The 26464-nt window shown below is 43.9% G+C and overlaps 2 protein-coding genes across 8 annotated transcripts in view; both read left to right on the top strand.

The window, feature by feature from the left end:
• The window catches only part of CCDC30 (coiled-coil domain containing 30), a 167507-nt gene extending 165575 nt beyond the window's left edge, over positions 1 to 1932 (top strand). For all 3 annotated transcript variants that reach the window (XM_067009865.1, XM_059074337.2, XM_067009855.1), the window contains 2 exons: positions 307 to 374; positions 627 to 1932. In XM_067009865.1, coding sequence (XP_066865966.1) covers positions 307 to 374; positions 627 to 804 — 246 coding nt within the window. In that variant the 3' untranslated portion in view covers positions 805 to 1932. The remainder of the gene's footprint in view (positions 1 to 306; positions 375 to 626) is intronic.
• A 3270-nt stretch (positions 1933 to 5202) lies between these two features.
• Positions 5203 to 26187, top strand: PPIH (peptidylprolyl isomerase H). 5 transcript variants are annotated; one of them, XM_067009923.1, is made up of 10 exons: positions 5203 to 5337; positions 5682 to 5746; positions 6058 to 6081; positions 6355 to 6399; positions 6606 to 6648; positions 10936 to 11028; positions 14106 to 14193; positions 14689 to 14729; positions 15530 to 15619; positions 24436 to 26187. In XM_067009923.1, exons 1-9 carry the CDS (start codon positions 5272 to 5274, stop codon positions 15596 to 15598), a joined length of 534 nt encoding a protein of 177 aa, XP_066866024.1. In that variant the 5' UTR covers positions 5203 to 5271; the 3' UTR covers positions 15599 to 15619; positions 24436 to 26187. The 5 variants fall into 5 exon arrangements, with proteins under 5 accessions (XP_066866024.1, XP_066866052.1, XP_058930640.1 ...); XM_067009951.1 differs by having other exon boundaries at positions 5241 to 5337; positions 25956 to 26187; XM_059074657.2 differs by lacking the exon at positions 24436 to 26187 and adding an exon at positions 22213 to 22409 and having other exon boundaries at positions 5241 to 5337.
• Positions 26188 to 26464: the final 277 nt, after the last annotated feature.

The raw sequence follows: 26464 nt of genomic DNA, 5'->3' as shown, positions 1-26464 counted from the left end.
TACCCAGAAGTGGGATAGCTGGATCATATGGTAGTTCTCTTAATTTTTTGAGGAACCTCCATACTGTTCTCCATAGTGGCTGCACCAATTTACATTCCCACCAACAGTGCACAAGAGTTCCCTTTTTTCCACATCTTCTCCAGCATTTGTTATCTCTTGTCTTCTTGATGATAGCTAGTCTAACAGGTATAAGGTGAGGGGATTACATTTTTAACCAAAAATATATATAAAGCATAAGTTCTAGGATCATATTGCCAATGGTTTATCATTATAATTTTTTAACATTCATCCTTTCTTTTCTTTTAGGAAACAACAATTAGTGACATCCCTGAATTTGAAGTGTTGAATAAAATTGTGCCCTTACCAAACTCCAGGTGAGTAAAATCAAGACAATCATCCACATGCCTGAGAGTTATGACTGCCTAGCTAGTTCTAGTTGCTGGCTTGAGAAAGCATAGCAGGGACTTTCCTGGTGGTCCAGTGGTTAGGACTCCATGCTTTCACTGCCAAGGGGGAACTAAAGATCCTGCAAAAGTTGAAATTCTATTGATGCCTTAATTCTGTAACCCCAAAGTGCTGCTGAGAGATCCTGTCCATACAAAGTCCTCACACATGGCCATTCTTAGTTTTTCAGGAACGAGTTTGGTAGAGTCAGCTGGAAATCTTCAAGAAACTGAAGAACATAGGTCAGAAGAAGCAATGGTAAACCCCAAGTCCCTCGAGTCTCTTTCGTGTTCACAGAATTCTGAAGCTGGATACATAAACGTGGCTTCTCTGAAAGAAATACATCACACCCAAGAATAAGGCCAAGTCAGAACTATAAAATCATGGGTGTCTAAAACGAGACTGGTCAAAGCTGCTAACTTAAAGCTTGGGCATGAATATGGAGCATGACGTGGAGAAGAGTTGTGACAGATCCTCACTGGACATCCAACCAGGAGTCTTCAAAATTGCTGATAAATTCATTAAAACTGTTCTAAAAATGGGTTTCTCAAGTTTGTTTGTATCCTCAAATGCCTTGTATTGATCAATGTCATGACTTAAGTTCTGTGGTTTAATTAGGGGTTTTTTTTAAAGATTATTTTGATGTGGACCATTTTTTTTTAAGTCTTTATTGAATTTGTTACAATATTGCTTCTGTTTTTTATGTTTTAGTTTTTTGGCCCCAAGGCATGTGGGATCTTACCTCCCCAACCATGGATCGAACCCACACCCCCTGCACTGGAAGAAAAAGTCTTAACCACTGGACCACCAGGGAAGTCCCTAATTAGGTTTTTGTTCAGTAGAGCACATATACAGCTAATTCAGCATTCTTTCTATCCTTATTATCATGGGTATTTTCTTATTTATTTTTTAATTTAAAAGTAAAAACAATGTAATCACGTTAAAGCAAATATTTGAGAAAAAAACAACAACAACCTATAAAGCCCACATTCTTAACACAACTATTTTCATTTATTCTTTTGTGGTTCTTATTCAAATGTATATATTTTAAACGGTTATCATATTGTATATTCATTTTCATAGTCTGATTTTAAATTTAATATTTCATAAGACATTTTCCCATGTTTCAACAGTCTTCATAATTATTCTTTCAAAAGCCACATGGTAGGGCTTCCCTGGTGGCGCAGTGGTTAAGAATCCACCTGCCAATGCAGGGGACACAGGTTCGAGCCCTGGTCTAGGAAGATCCCACATGCCACGGAGCAACTAAGCCCGTGTGCCACAACTACTGAGCGTGCACTCTAGAGCCCTTGAGCCACAACTACTGAGCCTATGTGCTGCAACTACTGAAGCCCACGTGCCTAGAGCCTCTGCTCTACAACAAGAGAAGACACCGCAATGAGAAGCCCACGCACCACAACGAAGAGTAGCCCCTGCTCACCGCAACTAGAGAAAGTCCACGCGCAGTAACAAAGACCCAGTGCAGCCAAAAATAAATAAATAAAAATAAATTAAAAAAATTTTTAAAGCCACATGATATTCTATTATCTTGATGTCCTATAAATTCTCTTGTTGTTTGACCTTTGTTTCTACTTTTTTACTATTTAAGATTATGCTATGATGAAAGTGTTTGTAGATGTAGCTGTTTTCTTCTCTTGAGTACTCCATAAAACACGTTTACAAGATCAGCATAATTGGGCTAAAGATATAAATGTTAATAGTTTTGATACATCACTTGTCGAATTACTTTTAAAAAAGATTGTATCAATATACGGTTTCTATAGTTGAATTATTTAAGCCTCAATTTCTTAATCCATAAAATGGGAGCAATGGTAGTTCCTATCCCATAGAGTTGTGAGGACCAAATGAAATGAAGCATGTATTTAGCACTTAGTAAAAGCTTAACAAATACTAGACATTATTATTTATTTTCACTAGCAGTTTGAGTGTACTAGTTTTTCCACAACCTCATCAGCATTGGATATTACCAATTAAAAAAAATTATTCTAAATAGTTGGTATAAAACTATACTGAAGGATGATTTCTGTTGCTCCTTCCCTTCCTGCCTCTTTCCCTCCTTATTCTCCTCCTCTTTCTTCTTCACCTTCAATTGGAGGTAGAGAGGGAGACCAAGGGGAGAGAGAAAGTAACCAGAAATTTTTTAAAAGACCCCTTAAGTTGAGTCACACTGAATTTTTATGCGTAATCTTTGCTTCCTCATACCACTGAACTAGAAAGGATGGTCAAAGGATGTAGAAAATAATAGCTGTGATATTGAATCTAAGCCTTACCCAATTCACTGGATTCATTGAATGTATTTATTGAATCCCAACTGTGTGCTATTCAATAGTGGGCACACCTGTGAAGACAGGCAAGGAGAGTCTCGGTTTTTGTCGTTGAACCCAAGTCCATGTGCCTGAAGCACAGTGAGGACAAACAAACATTGGAATTTGGAGCAGAGGAAGGCTTATTGCACGGGCCAAGCAAGGAGAATGGGCGGCTCCTGCTCAAAAGAACTGAACTCCACAATGGTTTTCAGGGAAGAGTTTTTAAAGGCATCTTTTGGGGTGATGGCTTCAGGGTGTATGACTTTCTTCTGATTGCTTGGCGGTGAGGTAACAGGGTGGTGTTCCAGGAATCTCAATCTTCAACCTTCTGGTTCCCACCAGTCTGGAGTCTCAGAAGGTAGTTACTATCCTCCACCTAGGTGGGGACCTTAGTTCCTACAGAACTCAAAATTTCTGTGTCAGATTGTTATGTATATCCCATGAGAAGGAACTAGGACTCTGTTTTATCACTGAACTGTAATTTTTAAAAAAATTTTATTAGAGTGTAGTTGATTAACAAAGTTGTGTTAGTTTCAGGTGTGCAGCAAAGTGATTGAACTATAACTTTTTGACTGCTTTTCCTTTGTTTCTGCATTCCCTCACTTCCTTAATTAGTATCTGCTTGAATCTGCTCTTTGTAACTCAGGGAAGGTCTAGGAGGCTGACGCCTTTTTCTACAAACAAGAAACGGGGTACACAGAAAGGGTTTTGTACACGGGAGTGTCCTGCAGGGTCCTGCTCAGTTTCGGTCCCGCCTTTTCTTTGGAACTCCTCAGTCTTCATGGAAACAGGGGAACAAGAAAGGGAATAAAAGGTTTGGATAAGTTATTCATAAGCTTGGCAGAGGAACCAGGTTTAGGGGGACTCGGTTTCATTTTCATGGAGTTAAATGGGTGTGAGGCTGCAGGTGAGGTGGGGAAACCATAAAATTTTAGATGGTGAATGGCATGAAGAAAATAAACCAGTAATGTATCTGAAAGTGTGACGGAGGGCTACTTTAGATTGGGTGCAGTGTTCCTGAGTGATATCTGAGCTGAGACCTGAGCTACAAGACCACTCCCCATCCTCATTAAGATCTAGAAGAATATTAATGACAGTTAACAGCTAGTACCAAGGCCCTAAAGAGAGTATGGGAACTCCGTGACCTCGAGGAACAGAAGGCCAGAGTCCCAAGAAGGTGGCAGCCAGATAATGTAAGGTAGGCCTTTTATGTAAGAAACTGGATTTTATGCTAAATACGGGGAACCAGGAGTGATTTTTAAGCAGATTTATTTTAAAAGCTCTAGCTGCTCAGTGGTAAGTGATTTGGAGGTGACGAAAGCGAAGCCTGTGTCAGAACTGGAATTCAAATCCTAGCGTCCTGCTTTTAGAAGGTACGAGACGGCTCCTGTTGTGTACCAAAGGGATGAGAACCGCTGCTGGGGTCTTAAAGCACAAGCTTAATGCTGTATCCATGGGCAAACAGGCACTATGCAGGAAGTTAAGCACTATGTAGACACTAAGCTGAAAATTGAAGGGGTGGACTTGAATCCTTGACCTTTCTGGGCCAACTTTTTGATCCTGGGTACACGTTTTTATCCATGGATGGCTTGCTTGGGGTGCAAATTTTGGAGATCTTTTATATAAAGGTGTCAAGAGAGGTACTGGCTACAACGCAGGGAGCAAGATGTTTTAAGTAAAGGCAAATGTGTTACCCTGAAGATTTCAAGGGCATTTATGACAGCAGTCATGCATCTTAACAGTTGACAGCTTGATGGATGCTCATGGGATAGGAGAGGAAACAACTTTCACTTTTTTTAAAGCCTGTTTTATTTATTGCCCATGCTGCACAGCATGTAGGATCTTAGTTCCCCCACCAGGGATTGAACCCGTGCCCTCTGCCGTGGAAGCGCAGAGCCCTAACCACTGAACCACCAGGGAATTCTCCAACTTGAATTTTAGTAAATATTTATGAACCAAAAATAAACAAAAAATCCTAGCGTCCTGACTTCAAGGAAGTGCTGATATGCCAGACTCTTTTAAGCGCTGAGGATGAACACAGTTCTTGCTTCCGTGGGGCTCCACAGTAGTGGACAGGGGTAGAAAACCGCACGTATGACGGTTCACATAAGTCTTAACTTCAAAGGCTGATATGAACCCTGAAGACTGCCTAGTCCAAGCCCCCTGGCCTGAGCGAGAATAATTTGTACTGCACTTAGTGTAGCCAAGTGAGTGGGATGTCCGTTGACCTTGAGCAAAAAATGCCGAGTTTTTCCTCCCGGCTCAGCACCCAGGGAGAGTCAGGTGAGCTAACAGCTGGCTGACATCCGGGTGGTCAGTAAGGAAGGAAGCGCTGGCCACCCACGCAGCACCCAGCTTGGCGCTGGAGGCGGAGAATTTCCGGGGGCGGGGCCTGACCTCTGTCGGCTTTTCCTGCGCCTGCGCCGGAGACGAAACCCTCAGAGCAGGGACTAGGTTCGCCGGAACCCCGCGCTCCCGACTTCTGCTTCCGGGTCGGAGCATGGCGGTGGCAAATTCAAGCCCTGTCAATCCCGTGGTGTTTTTTGATGTCAGCATTGGCGGCCAGGTGAGGTCCTGGCAGCCATCCAGCCCACTGCCGAAGGGAAAGTGCACTGGGTCTTACAGGCAGACTTCATCCCCTCCCCAGGGGTAACGGACTCGGAAAGGCAGAAAGTGAAATTGGACCAGAATCTACCGACCTGCGGGGCGGGGTTGGGGGGGAAGGGAGGAAGAGGAGGAGTCTTGCCAGTCGTGGCGCCCCACTTGCGGAGGGACTGGGTGGAAAGCTAGCGTAGGCTATGGAGGCGGAAGTGGGAGAGACCAAGAGGCATGTGGGAGGGAGGGTTCCCAGCTCAGTGAGGCCTTCATGGGCTTGGACTGGACTTTCTGACCGTCTCCCGCCGGTTGCAGGAAGTTGGCCGCATGAAGATCGAGCTCTTTGCAGACGTTGTGCCTAAGACAGCCGAGAATTTTAGGTAAGGAGATGTTCCAGCTTTGCTGGATTAACTAAACCGGAAGCTGGGCCACAGTCTGTGGAATCGTCTGCCTGCCTCTGTCCGTCCACTCACTGCCCTTGAGATCGGATTCCTCTGGGTATCGCTCTGAATAGTCTTGACTGTTACCGTGTCAATTTATGTTGTTAATCTGTATGCCTAAGTGTCTGGACATCTGACTAGCCGGTAGGTGGGCTTGCTAGCGCCGATGTCTGTGCCCTCCCCTCCGAGGTTAGGAGCGCTCACAACTGTGATGCCATGGTGACTGAATCATTCACTCCTTTCCCTTTCAGGCAGTTCTGCACTGGAGAATTCAGGTCAGTCTCAGACGTGGTTGAGTTCTTTGCTTTCTTCTGAGGGGTGTCCTGGGGCTGCAGTGAGGGTATTGGGGAACCACCGGCAGGCCTTGAATGATTGCTGGTGGCAGTAATAGAAGGTAATCCCCCCACGGGTCTATCCCCAGTTCATTTGTCTACTTTATCTCTCTTCTCTGACCATCTTTAGGAGAGTTTCTTTGGTTCAGGTGTGTGTTAAACTGGAAAGGCCTATGATTACCTGTCATCATTCCAAGTCTTTCTTTTTGGTTATAGAAAAGATGGGGTTCCAATAGGATACAAAGGGAGCACCTTCCACAGGTAAGGCCTTTGGCAAGCCATACTGGGGGGCTTTTACGAAAACAAAACGGAGGATAATTCTTAGATCTTGAGAAGGGATGTTTTTGTGAACTCAGCAACTGATTTGAAGACTTATTAAAAGCCAAAGTGATAAACATTATATTTTGAAATCAGTGTTATTCTAAACCACAGAATCTTCTCTCAGGATGCTTTGTTCTCTATTTCAGGGTCATAAAAGATTTCATGATTCAGGGTGGAGATTTTGTTAATGTAAGTATTGTTCCTTGCCTATTAAGGACTTATAGGTTTGGTTTTTTGTTGTTATTGCAGCTGCTGCTGTTTTTACTTCAGGGACCCAGTCTTAAGGCTTGAGAACAATGGCCAAGTTTGATGGAGGAGAGGGTGGGGATGGGAATGTCCTTCGATGTCTACTACTCACTGCATCACTAGATGACAGATATCAGCACTTTGAGTCACTGATGTCCAAATCTCAGCCTTTTAGGGCCAGAAAGTGAACTTTCCCAGCATACCAGTAGATGATCCATGACAGACCCAAATTAATTGGTCACATAGAATTTAGCTAGAAATTGGATGCAATTTGTTTTTTCTAAATGGTTGTTAAGTCCCTTTCCAGTGAGCTAAATGCTTATGCCCCATTTTCCTGTCCACTTCTGGAAACCTGAGTTTTTTTTTTAATCTGAAGTTCATTAGTGGGAAAGGAGTCAGAGCAAGAGAGTTCTGGAAGGATGTTTTCCCTATTCACTGGGAGAGCCCAATGAACTAATCCTTCACTGCTAAGCATGACTTTATTGTGACGAGACTGTACGTATCCCCATATCAAGCCTCCTCCGCTTCCTCCAACTTTAGAAGGTGCTGAATAAACCACACTTATGCTTTCTTAAGCCCACTTTTCTCCTTAGCCACCCACTTCTGTGCATGATCTTTCTTATTAACACCATTTAGTTAGTCATGATGTTGTTTTCTTGGATCTGGGAGACATTCTTTCTCCTTTATATGTAAATTTAGTTTGACTCTCAGGAGTTTTTTAAGATCTCGCTCTTTCCTATCTAGGTAAGTTTACAAAGTGGCAAATTTGGGGCTGAATCAAAAACAGATATGTTTTGTTTTATCTGTTTGATGTCACAGAACTGGGAGATTTTAACCGAAAAATTTTTTCTTTAACATATGGAAAGTAGTGGTACATGTGGCCTGAGTTTCTCATGCAGCAACAGTTGGTTGGAGTCAAGTAACTGCTCCCTTTAGACACTGTTTCCTTATTATTAAACCACTTGCTTCCCTTATTTATGTCATCTGCCCCTGTAGGCATTTAAGTTTGCAACACCTGGTCACCACTGATCATAGTAGGGCTTGGGGTGACCATATACTTTTTTACTGGCTGGTAAGAGGGCTGAGAAGCTATTCTCTGCCTTCTTTCCTTTCTTCCCATAGGCTCCTATACTGCCATATTGTCTTAGCAGGGACAGGACCAACTTCTTACGGGTCATTGCCAGAATCTTTGCCAGGCACATTTGATCACTAGCTGATAGCCCCAGGGTTAGATAGCAGTTGGTCAGCCAGAAGGCTGAGTGTCAGAGAGAAGCAGTTACTCAGAGCTACTCTTAGGGCAGAAAAAATGGAATGAGCAAGAGGCAGAAGCAGGATTTGAGACCTTCTAAAGTTGGACCAAGAATATTTGTTTGTTTTAATAATATTTGTTTTTGGTTTTTTTCTGATTGCAAAAGACAAGTACAAAAATGAAAATAAATCATCTGTCAAGGAATCTCACCTCCCAAGGAATATACTCTTGGCATTCTAGTTTAAAACTGCCTGTCTTATCATTGCATATATATGTGTGTCAAATATTGTTTTTAACAGACTTAAGATCATATGTGTGTTTTAACTTTTTTGTGCTTGATAATTGTCTGCATTTTTCCTGGTCATTGTCTTCTTCCAAAACAATCTTTCTAATAGTTACCTAATATTCCATTATGAACAGACAATGAATCTATTTGATCAACCCACTGTTATTGAAGATTTGAGTTGCTTTCTCTTGTTTGCCCTACAAATTAATTTTGTCATTTTCCCTACTGTGGCTTTTGGAGTGCAGTAGATAGTATGATTACATAGAGAATGATGTGGTAACTGTTCTGTTCTCTAGGTTTATTGGGAAATTGGAAATGAACATGTTTTCCTTCTGTATGTATGTATGTATATATTTATGTGGAGTTAAAGGTATAAGAGCTTACGTTTACATAGTGCTGTATGGATTGCAAAACTTTTCTCATAGACACTAATTGGATCTTTATGGCAACGGTATAAGTAGTAGGTGATTTTATCCTCACTTGATAGTTGAGGAAACTGGGGCTCAGAGATAGGAAGTGACTTCCCCAGCTCAATAATGATAGATCTGAAACTCAAATCCAGTCTTTCCACTATACAGAGCTTAGTTTTATTGATAATTTTTTTAAAAATAAATTTATTATTTATTTATTTATTGGGTGCGTTGGGTCTTCATTGCTGCACGAGGACTCTCTCTAGTTACAGCGAGTAGGGGCTACTCTTCGTTGTGGTGCGTGGGCTTCTCACTGCGGTGGCTTCTCGTTGCAGAGCACGGGCTCTAGGCGCATGGGCTTCAGTAGTTGTGGCCCACGGGTTGTAGAGCACAGGCTCAGTAGTTGTGGTGCACGGGCCTAGTCGCTTCACGGCATGTGGGATCTTCCCGGACCAGGGCTCGAACCCATGTCCCCTGCACTGACAGGTGGATTCTTAACCATTGCATTACCAGGAAAGTCTCAATAATTTTTAGTCAAATAACGACTTGAATTTGAGAGTTTTCTTTTCTTCCTTGGCTTATGTTAATTCCCTTTAGTAGTCTTTGCTCCAGCAAGGGCCCCTTGATATTCTACACTAGGTCAGTGTTTCCACATTCCATCATGTACCCAATATTCTTTTTTTTTTTTTAACTGCGTTGGGTCTTCATTGCTGTGTGCGGGCTTTCTCTAGCTGTGGCTAGCGGGGGCTACTCTCCTCTAGTTGCAGTGAGCGGGGGCTACTCTTCGTTGTGGTGTCTGGCCTTCTCATTGCAGTGACGTCTTTTGTTGCAGAGCATGGGCTCTAGGTGCACAGGCTTCAGTAGTTGTGACGCGTGGGCTCAGTAGCTGTGGCTTGCGGGCCCTAGAGCACAGGCTCAATTGTGGCGCACAGGCTTAGTTGCTCCGCGGCATGTGGGATCTTCCCGGACGAGGGCTTGAACCCGTGTCCCCTGCATTGGTAGGCGGATTCTTAACCACTGCGCCATGAGGGAAGTCCTAATATTCTCTTTCTTTACTAACTGGCTGGGAGAGATTGGTCTTTTGGCACTCTCTCGATATTACCTTTAAACCCCAGGGATTCTATTTAAAGTACTGCAAATATGGCCTTGGTCAAGTTGCTTTATTACCCTGACTTAAGTGTGCTCACCTGAAAAATGGGGAAGATGATAATGCTTATTCCACAGAGTTAGTGGAAGAGCAAAGAGATAACACAAATAGAGCTAGTTTAAGCATAAATTGGGGATTTATGACAAGGTGTTTCCTGGAACCCAAAGGAAGAAATAGATCTAGGAACTAGAGAGCCACAGAACCAATGAGTCCTTCTCTCTGTTTCTCTAGCACTCTCTACACATGTGTTGCATTCTCTTTCTCTTCTCCAGTCCACCTTGAAGAAGACAGTTATCTCCAGCTTCCAGGTTTACATGATACAAGTTCAACCTCAAGAGAGCAGCTATTCTACTTCATGTTTCCCAGAGAAGGAACTCTAGTTGGCCCTGCATGAGTTAGGCATCCTCCCCTGGACCTCCCCTGACTTCAACTTTGACCAGGAGGGTGGTATCCTATTGTATAGATTACACTTCCAAGAGCCCACCCACCTGCATAGTTGGGGGAGTGGAGCCATAGGCAGTTAAATATATTCTCTTATATGTCTGCAGGCATGAGAGTCTTTGGGAAGGGCATCAAGGCATCGATTATGTATGTGATCACTGTACTGCTGTCCTCTGCTTTGCTTGTGTCTTAGCCTATCTTTCTAGAGGCCCAGCTGTGACCTGTTGTTTTTTTTTTCCAGCCCATGAGATGGCCTGACCAGGTTGTGGGCTGCGCGTTCTTTGGATGGGGCTTGCTTTGATTGCAAGATAGGGTCAAACAGGTGTGGCTCCCAAAGTGGCCTGCAAGAGTAAAAGGACTGGGCTTCCCTGGTGGCGCAGTGGTTGCGAGTCCGCCTGCCGATGCAGGGGACACGGGTTCGTGCCCCGGTCCGGGAAGATCCCACATGCCGCGGAGCAGCTAGGCCCGTGAGCCATGGCCACTGAGCCTGCGCGTCTGGAGCCTGTGCTCCGCAACGGGAGAGGCCACAACAGTGAGAGGCCCGCGTACCGCAAAAAAGTAATAATAATAATAATAATTTTTTAAAAAAGAGTAAGAGTACTTTAAAGCAGTGAGGCTTGGGGTGCAGCAGCTGCTTCCTCTGGGCTCTAGGGGCCAGTGCTCACAAGTTGCTAACACTTCCCTTCTCTCTGCTCAGGGAGACGGTACTGGAGTCGCCAGTATCTACCGGGGGCCATTTGCAGATGAAAATTTTAAGCTTAGACACTCAGCTCCAGGCTTGCTTTCCATGGTAAGTTGGGACCAGTCAAGGTTTGGGGGTAGTTTTATAGCCAGCTCACTTCTGGGTCACTCTTGAGGCCCAGTGCTGTCTCTTGGGATGGAAGCAAATGCTTTACTTCCCTTGCTTGACCCAGGATTCACCTCTGTACTGCCCACCTCCTTCCTCAGTCTGGTTTGATTTTGTTGGGCTGGATCCAGTAGCAGGCTAGGGAACCAAAACTGAACTCTGATGTGTGTTTTCTTACTTTGTTTGAGCCAGGACGTGTGGTTGGGCACTCAGCCTTACTGCTTAGAATGTAGCCAGCTGTGCTTTCATGACCCAGTGTTCACGCCCCTATCACACCGCTCACCAGGACTCTCACAGCCCCCATTCGTTTACACTGCCTTCTGGCTGGTCACCCCTTTCAGCTCACTCACCACCACTCCTTCCCCATCCCCGTACCCTTCCTTCCGACTTATACCCACTCACCCATCTCATTCCCCTTCACCGTGCCCTGCCCACCTCCTTCAGCCCCTCACCTGCACACCCCCACTCGCTCCCCCTTCACTTGCCCTTACTCACCCCTCACTCCTCATTTCCCCTTACCCCTCCCACCTTGCTTCTCTTTCACTCTCCAAGCCTCGCCCTCCCTCCTGTCATCCCCGTTTCCTTCTGTCAGTGCCCCAAGTCTCACTCCCCCAGACCCAATATTTACATGCACACATTCTCCGTCCTGCTTGCCCACTCTTCCAGTCATCTGCTCAGCCGTTCATCAAATAAAGATTGTTGACATACACTGTTTCAGGCCTCATGGTAGGGCATGAGGATACAGGCCTGATCCCTGGCCTCGCGACATTTAACATCTAGTGGGGGAATCACACATGCACAATGATGTGTCCAGTGTAGTATAATTCATGCCATCAGTGTAATAAGGGGAGGGTACCTCAGTGTATGTAGAAGTACTGTGAGGGCCCCAAGGAATGAGAGTAATTGCCGCAGGGATCCAAAGAAGTTCTCTACCGGATGGCATTTCAAGTCAAGTAAACTGCCTAGACAAAAGATGTGTGGCCATGAAATAGCAGGGTGGCATGTGCAAGGGACAGAAAGTGAGGAAAGTGATGTGAATGGGGGAGGGAATGACTAGTAGAGACCACCAGAGAGGCAGGTGCGTGTAGGGCTTTAAATGCCAGAATAAGGATGAGGTATGTGGACCTTATTTTATAGGATATGGAGAGCCATGCACTTTTTTGAGCAGGGCTGATCAACTTGGTGTTTTAAAACAAAGACCCTGGCTGCAGTGTGAATGCAAGACAGGAGTGGAGAGGGTAGGGCAGAGAAGCCAGTTAGGAGGCTGCCATAATAATTGGGTGAGCCTAGCATAGCAAAGAGTGTACAAGTCTCTTTTAGGAAAGTGAGGCTGGGAAAGCATGGGTAAAGAGTGCAGAAGTGGCTTAAGTGGGCTTGGATCATCGCCATGAAGACTGCATGCCACTATGTTAGCATCTGGGGAAGAATCAGAAAATGGAAGGAAGCCTTGGTCTCTGCTCCCTTCAGGCTGACACTAGTTAAGATGTGCTGTCACACATCTTGTAGCATAATTGTTTTTGCTTCCATCCTCCACTAAATCATGCATTCCTCAAGGGCAGGGACTGAGTCTCATTGATCTCCAAGCCTTAATACCTGATACAGCAAGGTGCTGAGCAGATACTGATGAATGCATCTGGCTCCAGAGCTTATTCCCTAAACCAGTAAGCTATCCTGCCTGGAAGAGTGGATAAGTGAGTGGCTAAGGGCAGAGAGTTCCCTGAGCTAAAAACGCATGTTGTATGACTGTTTTCCTGCCTGCTTGCTAATAAATGTTTATACATTGAGCAGCAAGATAGATAGATAGATAGATAGATAGATAGATAGATAGATAGATAGATAGATAGAAGAAACAGAAAGAAGGGAGGGAGGAAGGAAGGAAGAATTGGGACCACTGAGGAGTCTACCCTCATTCCAGAGTATAGGTCTATTCTGACTGGCTCGGGCTGTCCCTTGCTTTCATATGTGAAATGTCCTGCATACATGTACGAAGACACCAAATATCCTCATCTCACATGGGGAGTTTCTAAAGTATAATGTGACATCCCTAATTAGAGCTTACCCCTAGACAATGTCTTTAATGTATTTCATATACATTTTTATTCCTTCAGTGTTGAACACAGGCTCAACCAATTTAATTCCATTAAGCATCTAGCTAAGGCTAGTGACCTAATGATTTCCAGTGTTGCCTCTGTAGTATTACTTTGATGAGACCTGTGCTCTTAATAGTACTAGTTCTTTCAGTTTTCCATTTTCCATGAATTTTTTTCCAAAATAATGTAAGTATGCATTGAAATACTTACATAGTTACACAGACATTGTGGTAAGGCAGTGCTGCTGAAACGTGATGTGCGTTTGCTGATTGCTTTGCGTTGTAATTATAGCCTGTTCTTTTATAACGTATTGTGAAATATAATGATATCAAGACAATTTCAAGGGAGGAAAAGGGAAGGGATATGGCTGAAGAATTTGAGATTCTTGATTTAAAAAACTTTTACTGATAAAATTCAATAATAAAGGATTTGGGGTGTAGCTGTAAAAAGCAAATGTCATTGATTAAATGTAGTCTTTTTTTCTAGCATAGCACTAGCATAGCAGCTTCTTGCCCCTTAAATTTTCTTATTACCATTGTTAAGGGATAGTACAGAGTCATTCAGACAAAGTAACTTATGGCACAGGCAAGAGGCTTTTTCTCAGCGGGTACCTAATTTGTAAGTGTAATCCAGTTATTACTGGTTTTGGACTAAATACAGCAAATCTGGTTCTATAATCAGTTGTTCCCATTATAAAAATTCACACTGTAGGAGAACTGTACATTTATTCAAGAATATAGCTCCTTGAGGGCAGAAATTGTGTATTCTGTTCCTCTCTGTATCCTTGGGTCCTAGCTCATAGTAGATGCTCGGTCAGGTTTGCTGAAAGAAAGCATGGCGGACTCAGGGCTACAGGCTCTTTTGGGGAGTTTTGTCCTTTGCCTAACATGGCCAGGAAAACTCACTGCAAATATATTTGGTTTCCATCAGGCAAACAGTGGTCCCAGTACCAATGGCTGCCAGTTTTTCATCACCTGCTCTAAGTGTGATTGGCTAGATGGGAAGCACGTGGTGTTTGGTGAGTCCTGTTCCTCTCCTAGTCCAAACCCAATTCACCCAGAGTGGAACTTCCTATGGAGCTGGTCCCCTGACTCTTGTACCAAGAGTGCTCGTCAGGTGTAACTGCCCTGGGTAGTAGCAGGAAAGGTGGAAGCCATGGGAGGTGGGGAGGGTTTGTGGTTAGAGAGCTAGAGAGGAGGACGAAGGGGCCATCTGATGTAGTGAGTAACCACCTGGGTGATAGGTGTGTTTGAGGGGGGTTGGTAGCACTTAAGAAATACCACACAGAGGCAGCATGGTATAGTGGAGCTTTGCAATTGCTCAGACCTAGTTTTGAGCCCTAACTCTGCTACTTAACACCTGTGACCTTGTTCAGCATTTCATTTCCACTGAATATTAATTTTCTGATGTTAGTCTGAGGATCAAATGAGATAATGGCTTAGAATGGGCCTTGGAGGCTGGAAAGTACTGTGCAAATGAGAGTAATAAAGTCCAGCTCATACTCTTCCCACAGGGAAAATCATTGATGGACTTCTGGTGATGAGAAAGATTGAGGTGAGTCCTGTTCTGATCTCCTCTTTCTAAGCCATTCTGACCTAGTACTACCTCACTAGTGTCGAGGAGTAGGAGGACCACGAGTGGGCTCTGGTTAGGCCCAGGCTTCACTCCTCCAGTTACAGGGAGGAGAAGAGGGAGGAGAGATCATGTACCTTCCAAGCGTTCTGGGCCCTCAGCCTCTCCGGTGCGGTGCCTACTGAGCTTTGGCCTCTGGTGTCTCCTCCATCTAGTTGAGAAAATCCTCCTCAGCATTGTACTCAAGGTCCTTCATGATCGTGTCCCTGTCTCCCTCTCCACGACCCCTTCTGCCGCTGCCACTTCCACATTCTAGTCCCATCAGGCTACTAGCCCTCCTCTAAACATGCATACACGTCCCTGCCTCTTGCTCCTTCCTGCCCTCAAGTCTTTGCTCATGCTGTTTCCTCTACTGAAGTGTTCTCCCTTCTTTTCCTCCTGGTGGGATCCCATCCATCCTTCTGGGCCCAGCTCAAACATTCCCTGTTCTGTGAATCCTTCCCTAGCCTGTGCAAGCAGCAGTTTAGTTGCTTCCTCACCCTGTATACAACTCTCTCTTATGACTTACTACATTGTTACATGTCATGCGTTTGATGTTTTCTAAATGTTGTACATTTTCTCTTTGATATGTATTATACTCTTCCCCTGTCTGCTAGGCTACAGACTGTTGTCAGATCAGACTGTAAGCTCTCAGTCCTTAGCCTAGGGGCCTGCAGGCATCAGTAAGTGTGTCGTGGGGGAGTGTCTGAGTGGAGGAGTCACCACTGTGCTTTCTCTCCTAGAATGTTCCCACAGGCCCCAACAATAAACCCAAGCTGCCTGTGGTGATCTCACAGTGTGGAGAGATGTAGTCCAGAGGAAGACTGAATCAGGTAAGTGTGTCTTTCTTGAGCAGCAGTCAGGACCCCAGAGAAGGCAGCATGGTCTAGTGGAAAGAACTTTAGACCTGAAGACACGGGATTGAGCCCATTTCCTCTCTGCATGCCCTGGGAGAAATCACTTCCCTTTCTTTAGCCTGTTTTCTCATCTGCCAAATGGTGATAATAACATATCTCCTCGGGTCACTGTAAGCATCAAAAGAGAAAGGGTTGGTGGGACACTTTACTTTTCCAACACTTTACAAAGTGTCAACCTGAAAACCATCAGGCACTTTCTGACAGCACTCTTAGACTCTAATTCCATTTAGTAGTCCCGCTAGGAAGACCTGGCTCCATCCCTGGGTCACTCCTTTCTGGGACCAGCCTGGGCAGCCAGGAGACACCCCTATCATGCCTCTCGTCAGAACTGACGCTGCAGTTCCAGCCCCTGACTTTGTATTTGCCAGCCTCGTAGGTGAATGTGACACATTTCTCAGCCTACATAGACTCACTTCCTACCCGGACTTGTCACTCACTGCCTGCTCTGTGCTGGGCATCATTCTGAGCATGGGGATGGGGGAAAGAATTGAAAGATGCCTCCACCCTTTAGGAGCTTATGGAGAATAAAACACATTCTCAGAGGTGATCACTAGTAATATGAGTGATGGTGTTAAGGATTAATAAGAGTTCAAGAAAGAAATTGATCACTTCCAGCTAGGAAAAGGATGGTAGTGCTTTGCCTTTCTTTTCTTTTTTTCTTTTTTTTTTTAAATTTTCAAACCTGCAGAAAAGTTGGAAGAGTAGTACATTGAACACCTATTTACCTTTCGCCTAGATTCACCAATGTTTAACATTCTTGTTTTATCATTTTACTTTGACATTTGTTTCTTTCCCTTCTTCCCTCTCCTCCCATTTCCATTCCTCTCCTGCTCCTCTTCCTTCTTTCCTTCCTTTCCCTTTCTTCATTTCTTTTCCATCTGGAAGTTGAGGACTTCTTGACACTTTACCCCAGAATACTTCAGCAAGCGACTCCTAGAAATAAGAGCGTCCTGCATAATCACAACAGTATTGTCTAATGTACAAGCTCAAACTTCCCCAGTTGACCACAAAGTAACTTTTTTTTAAGCTCTAAAAAAAGAAATCCAATCCAGGTTCACATATTTCATTTGGTTGTTTGTTTTTAGTTATGAAAGCAACATCATCTCCTGAAATGAGGTATGAAAATGTCCACAGAAAACAGTTAAGGCCCTCCCCTTAACAGCTCACCCCCATCCACATCCCCATTCCACTTCCCTCCTCAGAGGTAACTTGTTCATCAGTTTGATGTATGTCCATAGGGCCTTTTCTTTGCCCATCTAACTTTGGGAGGTTTTGTTTTTCCTAAATGGCATCATACTATTTGTTCATCACTTTATTTGCATTTGATCTTATGTCTGGAAGACTTTTCCTCCTCCATTCATGTAAAACTGTGTTGTATTTAAACAAAACAACTGATATAACATGCTATAAGATGTTTGTAGCAAATATCTTATTTTTCCTTTATCTTAATGATTTGAATAATTATACATTCTGAGTCTTAGTTCTTTACATGTTTTGACCATTTTGTCTAGAATATATTTTAAGAAAAAACTGGCAGTGGGTTTCTTAACTTTGGTGATATCCTTTGTTAAACGGAAGTTCTAAATTTTGATGAGATCAAAATTTTTAATCTTTTCCCTTGTGTTGCATTTTATCTTCTTTAAGAAGGTCCTTACTACCTCAATCATAATGCCTTCTGTATTTTTTCTAATGTTTCTATACTTTTATTTGTATACTTACAAAATTATCTAGAATTGATTTTTCTGGACTCTGCCATTTTTTCAAATGGAGATCTAGGCAAATACCAGACCATCTTAATGACTGTGCACACCTCCATCTGTGACTTACTTTGTGTTCACAGCATCTGGCACTTACAGGCATTCAGTTAAAATTTATTACATGAGTTACTAGAGAGGGAGAATGTCAGGCATTTTAGGCAGGGAACTGGTGTGAGCAAATGCCAGGGCAGGAATGCACAAGTGTGTGCTGGAAGCTCACGTGGACTCTCTTGTTCAGCCAAATGCTCTCTTCTCAGGCCTAGTTGACACTCTGAGCTTTCTTTTCTGCCAGCACTGGGGGCCCCAGGCTCAACGTGCTTTCCCCCTGCCCTCGCTGCTGGCCATTCCCTCTCCTTCTCATTTCTTGGCTGAACTAAACTAAAGTTGAGCTCATAAGTCCTTTTCCTTCTAAAGACTGACCACTGATCACCTCCAGAGGACAGAAGATCACAAAAAACAGTACAATTTAGAAATCCTTTTATGTTTAGGGCCTTTTCTCTATTTTTCTGAGCCCCTTACAGAAAGTTACTGGAAATACATGTTAGGAGTTTGTTTTCTGAGGGTGGGCGATCATCAACCCTCCTCTCCTCACCCGCTATTAGCAAAGGTCACGTAAACATTTGCCCCCATAAGCCCTTCCTTTTAGCCTACAACCCCAAGCAGAACAAGTTCCATGGAGGACATTTGATGCTCCAGAGGCCCTCTAGACCAGAACTTTCCAGTAGGCATTCCTTTCTGTGATGGTGGAAATGTTCTGTATCTGTGCTGTCCATTATGGTAGCTTCCAGCTACATGTGACCATTGAGCACTAGGAAAACATGACTGGTGTGACTGAGGGACTGAATTTTTACTTTTATTTAATTTTAATTAAATTTAAAGAGCCACATGTGGTACCTCCAATTTAGTCTTCTAACCTCAACTTGCTCAGAATTAAATCTTTCATAGCTTATATTTAGAGACAATACAGTAAAAGCAGTTATATCACTTATTGAATATTTCTTGTGCTCAAATTCTGAGCTAAGAACCTTACTTTAATTATCTCATTTAACTTTACCAAGTTAAAAACTCATAGGTTTTAAGGTGTTAGGGAATCTAGGTGGCAGTCTCACCTTCCACAGATGGAACCCATTCCACAGATGGGTTCCCCACTTTGGGTTTCTGAGTAATGGATTTGGGAGAAAATAAGGAAAGTAAGTAAAAGATTTGGGAGTATGGTATCATTTCATCATGTTTCTTCCCAGCTGTGAAGTTACAAGCATCTCTGATTTCTAAAGGAGTATTTCAGATCCCTCAGGTTGTTTGAGGGCAGAATAATGTTTGACAGCCAGTGTAGATGATGTTTTTAAGTCCTACTAGGCAGTATTTCTCAAACTTTAATGTACATATGAATCACCAGGATATCTTGTTAAGGTGCTGGTTCTGATTCAGTGGGTCTGGATGCAACTTAAGATTTTGCATTTCTAACCAGCTCTCAGGTGATGCTGATGCTGACTTGGAGTGACAAGGCTACAGGGGAATAACAGTCTGTCTTTTAATTGAGAACCCACCATATTCCAATCAGAAAAGACCCAGGAGGAGATAATCTCTTGGTGGCATTGGTCCAGCAGGAATCTACTGCATTCAAATCAAGAGATCACCTAATCATGCATTTAAGGCCTGTGCCTAGTCACTGGAAATAGAAGATAGGAAGGAGACAGAAGATAGGTGAAGTCACTTAATCGACTGTACCTCCCTATGAAGAACTTCCTTCCTATGAAGAACTTCCTTCCACAACTTCTTTTGTGCTTTACCTTAGGTCCTGACTTTGGTTTTAGTGAAAATGAAGTTTTCTGTACAACTCTAGGTGTAGTAACCTCGGTTTTATCTCAGTGGGTCCTGTGAAAGCTTTTTAATGTTGAATTTGATTAGGTATACATAAACGAACTCTGGGCCTCAGGATTCTCCTACCCAGTCTGAACTGGGTTCTTGGCTACTTACAACTGCATGGGGGGGGCGTGGAACCTCTGTTTTGAAAACCTGAGAGTCTCTTGGAAAAGAGAGTGGCTGTGAGCTCTGACAGCCCTGCTAATCTCCCTGTGATCCCCAAGCCTGGTACTCTCAAGCAGCAGAGATCTTTCTTTAGTTCATTGTTTCCTAAAATTTCCCTGAAGATGAGAATCACGTAGGGGCACTTGTTAAACCTACTACTTCCCAGATCCCCCCCTGAAGAGTCTGAGTGAATTTGAGGTAGGATCCAGGATGCTATGTTGCTTCAGATGCTTCTTATCAGAGAAATATGGGTAACCCTGCTTTAGGTGGCGTTGATTGAATGTTTTTTAACATTTGTCTCTTAGGAAAAAATATAATTATACAGCACCTAATTTTACAGGTATTATAGCTTACAATGAGGTGTTACTCGAGTTCAAATAGTCGGTAGGTTAAAAATTAATTGTACCTGTGGATGGTGGATATAGTAAGAGCCGTGACACTGCTGTTGGAATGACTGAGGTTTAGGAAATACTGTCCCCCAATCTGGGATTTCCTGTAGATGTGATACATTCCTGTAGAGGAAGATTCTGAAAGACACATTGGTGGCATGTGGGCTGGTCTTGCATTAATTAAGATAGGTCCCACACCACAGATGAGGCAACAAACTTGGAAGGCCCAGTTCCTGCCTTAAAGGAACTCACAGTCTCTTGGGGAAACTGACAATTACAGTACAGTAAAGCACTGAACTGGAGGTTTTAAGACAAAGGAAGGAAAGTGAATGCCTGTGTCTGCCTGGAGTGTTTGGGAAGACCGCAGAAGAGATGTTTCAGCTGCGTACATGAACGAATGGAGTTTGTCAGGGTAGCTAAAACTGGGGAGGGCATTCCAGGCAGAGGGAATAGCATGAGCAAAGGCACCAAGCAGGAAACAGCAGGAAGTGTAAGGGAAACTGCAAATCATTCAGTATAGCCAAAGCAAGAAGATATGAAAAGCAAACTGTAAGAGGCGAGGCTAGAGGAGGCCAGGGTCAGCTGTGAGGTCCAGTGCAGGCTGAGGTATTCATATGTTAACCTGAGGGTGGGGGTGAGCTTCAGGCAGTGTGTACATCTTTCCCCCTTAGGGTGAGAGTCCATCATGCTCCGGAGATTCCAAAGGGTAGCCTGACCCTCCAAAAAGAACCAGGCCAGTAGGAGCCACTGAAGGATTTTGAGCAGGAGAACACTGTAATTGACTTTACTTATTCAAAAGATGATTCTAGCAGCAGTGTGGAGGATAGGCTAGAGGCCAGTGAGGTGTCCACTGCAGCAGTCCGGGCCAGAGCAGAGAGGTTCCACATGAAAATATGCATCTAGGGAGCACCAGAGATGTGGCAGCAAATATTTGCATGCCTGCTGGGTGTGTAACTCCGTTCCCTGCCCTGAAAGTCAGAAGCCCTGCCAGCTAAAAAGGGCAGGGAGGGGAGAATGGCTCCATTCCAGTCCCTCCAGTACAAAGGCGAAGCTCCCTGCCCTGTAACCAGGCCTTACACACAGAGAGATACATCACGTCCATGGAATACTATATAGCCTTAAAAAGAAAGAGGTAGATCTGTATGTGTTGGCAGATTTCTAGGGTAAATTAAGGGACAAAGTCAAGATGTAGTACATTATATAAACATGATGCTATTTATTTTGAATTACTCTTTCAGAAATTACTGTAGTGATAGATAGCTGACTGGTAGTAATGGTTACCTCTGCAGAGTAGAGATAGCAAAGAGACTTTTCTTTTCAGTTTATATTGTCCTGTACATGCTTGAATTTTCTACACTGGGCATGTATTTTATAATAGAAGTACATACTGTATATATGTAGTTTTAACTAATCCTAGTTCCTCCCAGCCCTTCCCAGGAACATGTAGCTAATATCAGTTTGTGAATCATTCCCTGGTCCCCTCCTGAGTGCGCCCACAGTACTTGGTTCATCTCTCTATTACAGCATTTAACACAGTGTGTCATGACTATGTCGGTCTGGTTTTCTCTAGACTGAGAACTCCTTGAGGCAGGGACCATGCTGACTAACACAGTGCCTGGTCAGTGATAGAGCTTAGGTCCCGGAGCACCATGCAACTTGTAAAGTGCATTTATACATTTTTGTACATTCTGCTTGAGGGCCCAGGGTTAAACTTCTGTCTGAGCCTGCGGTATGATGCCAGGACCCACTGTGCTCTGGAGGAAGAGGGGTGTGGCCATGTCTGGGGGGAGGGGAACAGTAGTAACTGAGTGTACTCACCCTGTTCTCTTAGGACAGCTAACTCCAAGGCCATAAACAGAGGGTGTGGAGTTTCCTTTCTTTGTAACTCTGGGACCAAGACCTTCAAGGAAAAGGATTGCTCTTTGTTCTAGAGCTCCACAGAGAGCCATCAAGGTCTGGCAGAAAGCACACAGACTTCGGAGCCAAGTAGACCAGGAAGCCCCATCACTGTCAGGCCATTAAACCCCTTGGAACCCTAGTTTTTGCCTTTGCTTAATTATAACTAATACATACTACACAGAGTTGTGAAGGGTAAATAATAAAGGAGACAGTGTATTGGCCGTAAATATTAGTTCCTTTCTTGGTTCTGTGTAACACACCTCTCAACTCTGCTCTGGGGCACCAAAGGTCTGGCCTGTGGCAAGAATCAAATATTCTTGGTCTGTTCTTTGGGGAAAGGAGGGTTCGGGGTGTGGAGGAGAGCTGCGAGTGTTTTCTCTCATGGACTGTCCCCTCCCCGTTCCTCTGAGCTGCTTCTCTCTTCCATCTCTCACAGACCCTCCACATCTGCCATGGCAGGCCTTCCCTTGCTCGGGGTGATGTTCTTGAGTAAGATAAGCTGGATTGGCCCCTGTGGTTGCTTTCCTGCCTGCTGCTGCCCCATTTGATCAAAAGACCTTGGAAGTATCACAGACTCAGAAGCCAAGATTTTGTGTTTAAGTTTTCAACTGTAAATAAAGTTGTTCTTTTTTATGGGTTTTTTTTTTTTTTAACCATGTGTTGTGTTCTTTTTAAATGGTTGCAATGATAGCCCTGTTTCCTCACTCCTTAGCTCCAGCTAGGAGTACTGACTCTCCCCAGAGGCCAGCAGGGGCCAGAGCCAGGCCCTTGATATGTAGAGCAGATGCTTCAGATTTACAAGCAGTTGTAGCAGTCCCCTCTTAGGTTCAAGCTGGTCGGGCAAAGAAGGCAAAGCCCCAGGGCCTTATGTTCCCCGTAGGTTCATTTTGGTTCGTTCTAGAGCCTGTGGGTGAAGGGTCACTAGCTTGGGATATTTTTGGATGGGAGACCATTTGGTAGAATGTGTCTTGATCATGATGAAGTGGAAATCATTTATTAATAGTTTAAAATCTTGGTTTGAATCTGAAGTCATTTTTTTAAACAGCTGAGGTCTTGAGATGTTTACTTCCCCTTTCAGAGCCTCGGTTTCCTCATCTGTAAAATGGGGTAATAATACTACTTCATAGCATTGTCAAAAGGGTCAAATGAGCATGGAGATGAAGGTAACTTGTAGACAGTAATGTGCGTTGGAAAATGTTTGTTTTGAAAGGAAATAAAAGGATAACATAAAAACATAAAAGAAAAAGATCCCATTGAGTATAATGTTCAGGAGGTAAAGGGAGTTCCCTGGTATTCCTTTCATGAGGCAGTTTCTGTGTTATCCCATTCCTACTTTCTCCTGGCTCATGGCGGGGATGACTAATAACTACTAGCAGCAGGCTACTGCAGCAGCAGAGTAGCAGAGAGCTGAATTCTGTGATAAAATAGAACCAAGCTAAAAGTGCCATTTCAGTGTATTGGGGGACAAGAAAGGTGGTGAGATATACAAGGGCCCTATAGTTTGGATATTTGCAACTGTCTAGCGGAGTAAACAGGATTCAGGGCACACGGGGAAGAAAGGGTTGTGATCTAGTGGAGGAGAAATCTTCAAGTAACTAAAAGGGGTAGAATTATAAAGAGAGAGGAAGGAGGATGAGCAGCTGGGATCCTGAGCTGACGTTCTTATGATCAGCCATTCAGTTGAATTCAATTACACTTGGCACCTGCATTCTTTGCCAGTTTCTATCCTGGGCACTGGAGCTGTAAAGATGAGTAAGATGTGACCTGTGCTTGTGACGGGATAGGCATGGTTTGGATTTAGTGTGGTGAGTGTTAGAATGTGAGCCCTCACGAGGACAGGAAATTTGGTCATTTTTCTTTGTTTTTCACTGCCGTCTCCAGCACCTAGTAGCCAGTAAGTGCTCAATAAATATTTGTTGTGTGAATGATAGTGCTATGTATAAGATGCTATGGGAGCAGAGCGAAAAGATTGGGGGTGAGAGGAAGAGGCAGCATTTGAGGTAAGTATTGACAGATTGGTTGGAATTAGCCAGGAGATAAGGGTGGGGAGGGCTTTCTAGGAAAAGGCAACTATGTTTTGGGGCCCAGAGTCTGTCAGAGATGGGGACAAGGTGAAAGTTTTGCAGAGATTCTTGGAATGAAACCACTTGCCTTTCACATCACTTAAAGGTAGACACTGGAGCTGTGGTCACCACACTGGGCTCTCAGGGTGGCAGGTGGACTAGCAGGACCATGGCTTGGGGAGCTCACACCTTGGAACAGGAGATGGATTTTGTCATGAACTGTCTCTCCTCCAGTGCTTCAGTACCATCTCTGCAGTGGTAGAGAGGGGGCTACAAGGAAACTAGTTCTTAAATCACTCATCTTCATGTTCACTGAGCATGAAGAGAGAGTTTAGTGAATTGGATGAGTAAGTAATGATACTTTTAAGTAACATTTTAAAGACAAATATTACAGAATTTATATTTCTGCTTGAGAAGCCATCCCTTCAAAGCAGTTACATAAGGAAGGTTACTTATTCTCAGAGGTGCTGTTGCCATTATCCTAAGTGTCTTTGTAACTCCACTTTGGGGAAAAGCTCTCAAGCCTGTGGGGCACACTTTTAAATGTCCTAAGGGTTGGCAGAATTGCCTTTGAGGAAATATTTTCTTTTTAACAGTCAGAAGTCACCTGGATCTGGAACAGATGAATAGCAGCTCTGGGATCCACCTACTTCTCTCCCTACACACTGTTGCTGCCACAGACCTTTTTCACCTGGATTACTGGTGCTGCTGCCCAGATGACCTCTCTGCTGCCAGTACCTTGTTCTCCAATCCATTTTCTACATCATATCATTCACTTGACACATTAATTAAGATATCATGTGTCGGGGACTATGCTAGATGCCTCAGGAACTCATAGTCTGGCAGGGAAGATACAATGAGTGCAGTACAGTATGTTAGGAGAGGGTCTTCTAACCTAGTAACATCTGAGGCAAGACCTAGAGGATGAAGAGTTAAGCAGGCAAAGGAGAAGGGAGAAAGGAAGAATGTTATAAGTAGAGGGAATAGTATGTGATAGCTCAAAGGAAGCAGTGGCTAAAAGGTCACCTGGAAGGTTGGACAGGGAATGTGACAGAAGAGTGGGAAGTAAGTTTAGAGGTCCTGCAGGGTCCTGCCAACCACATTCAGGAATCTGGACAATCCTGTGGGTGGTGTAGGCACTAAAAGATTTTAAGTAAGACAGTGTCGTGATCAGATGGATGTTTTCAAAAGAACACTGGATATTGTGATGGGGAATATTAGAGTAAGAAAGGTAGAGACAGTGGCTAGGAGGCCGCAGCAGTGCTCTAAGCCAGGGGTTGGCAGGCCAGGTGTCACTCCCTATTTTTCAGTGGTTCATAAGCTAAGAATAAGAATGAGTTTTAAATGTTTAAATAGTTGGGGGGAGAAAAGTTTAAATACTTGAAAAATCTAAAGAATATTTTGTGACATAAAAATTGCATGAAATTCAAATTTCAGTGTTCATAAATTACATTTTTTTGTAACACAGATGCGCTTGTTTACTGATTGTCTGTGGTTACTTTCAGGCTCTAAATTTGAGTAGTTGAGAATCTGGCCCCTATAGAAAAAGTGCCTACTCCTGCTCTGAGCAATGGATGATGATGGCCTACAAGTAGCAGCAGTAGGAAGGAAGAAACTGGATTGGCATTTAGAGATTTTTTTTAGGTCTGATTCCGGGAGGCCTTTAAGGGGTGGAATTGACAGGCGTAGATGATACCGATGGGGTAAGGACTACTGCACTAGCCTCCTAGCTGGTTTCCCTACTTTCATTTTTGCCCCTCTGCAGCCCATTCACTATTCCCTAGCCATTAAAGAAAAAAAAAGTGCCATTCCCTACTTTCAATTCTAAAATTACCCTTCTCACTATTGCCCTTGGGTTAAGTTTCAGATAAAATGTTCCTAATTTAACCCTGCCTACCTCTATGACCCAAATGACTTCATTCTGGTCTTATTGGACTACTTTAGTTGTATTTGCCCCAGACACCATCTCTTCTTGCCTCCTACGCCTTTGCATAAACCTCCATGTGCTTGGAGTCTGCACTAAACCATCCCACCGCCACTCCCAAAATGCTTTGTGCATTTGCAGCGCTGGAGTGTTGGGTGTGTTGCATGTTTAAATTTCTGCCTTTATTCCTAGACTGAATTTAAGAAGGCAGCAACTGGCGCACTTGTCCATACCCAGAAGATAGTAGACGCTTAATAAAGAGCGAACTAAGGTGGACGACTTCATCTACATCGTGCGGCAGCCTCAATTACAAATCGTTTGTGAAACGTGCATAGTAATCCCTATTTCACATGGCTGTTGTAAGAATAAAATGCACGAAAAATGCCTAGCGTGCTCAATAAACGTGAGGTGAAATTAAATCTAATTTGTGGCCAATACGAAAAGACGTGAATACTCAAAGACAGTCCTCCTGTGCCTGGTATGATAGATCGGAAGGCAGGTCCCCACGGAGCACACCCCCGCCCTCCATATGCTGGGCAAGGGCTGCCTGATAGCTTGCGTGGTCCCCCCAAGGTGACTGCTCCGCCGTAAACCGACGCTCTTTGAATGCATACGTTTAAGTCCGTTCCAGAAACTCAGCTCCGCCGCGAGTACACGGCCATTGTAGAAAAGACGGCTCTACTGCAGTCATGGTCTGAGGT

This window comes from Kogia breviceps, chromosome 1 (assembly GCF_026419965.1).
Source record: "Kogia breviceps isolate mKogBre1 chromosome 1, mKogBre1 haplotype 1, whole genome shotgun sequence".
Classification (NCBI taxonomy): Eukaryota; Metazoa; Chordata; class Mammalia; order Artiodactyla; family Physeteridae; genus Kogia; species Kogia breviceps.
This window is presented reverse-complemented; position numbering and strand designations above follow the sequence as displayed.

Coding starts and splice junctions, on each gene's coding strand:
- PPIH (XM_067009923.1), top strand. CDS start 5,272: ATGGCGGTGGCAAATTCAAGCCCTGTCAATCCCGTGGTGTTTTTTGAT. Junction 5,338..5,681: donor ATGTCAGCATTGGCGGCCAG/GTGAGGTCCTGG, acceptor CGCCGGTTGCAG/GAAGTTGGCCGCATGAAGAT. Junction 11,029..14,105: donor CTCCAGGCTTGCTTTCCATG/GTAAGTTGGGAC, acceptor GGTTTCCATCAG/GCAAACAGTGGTCCCAGTAC.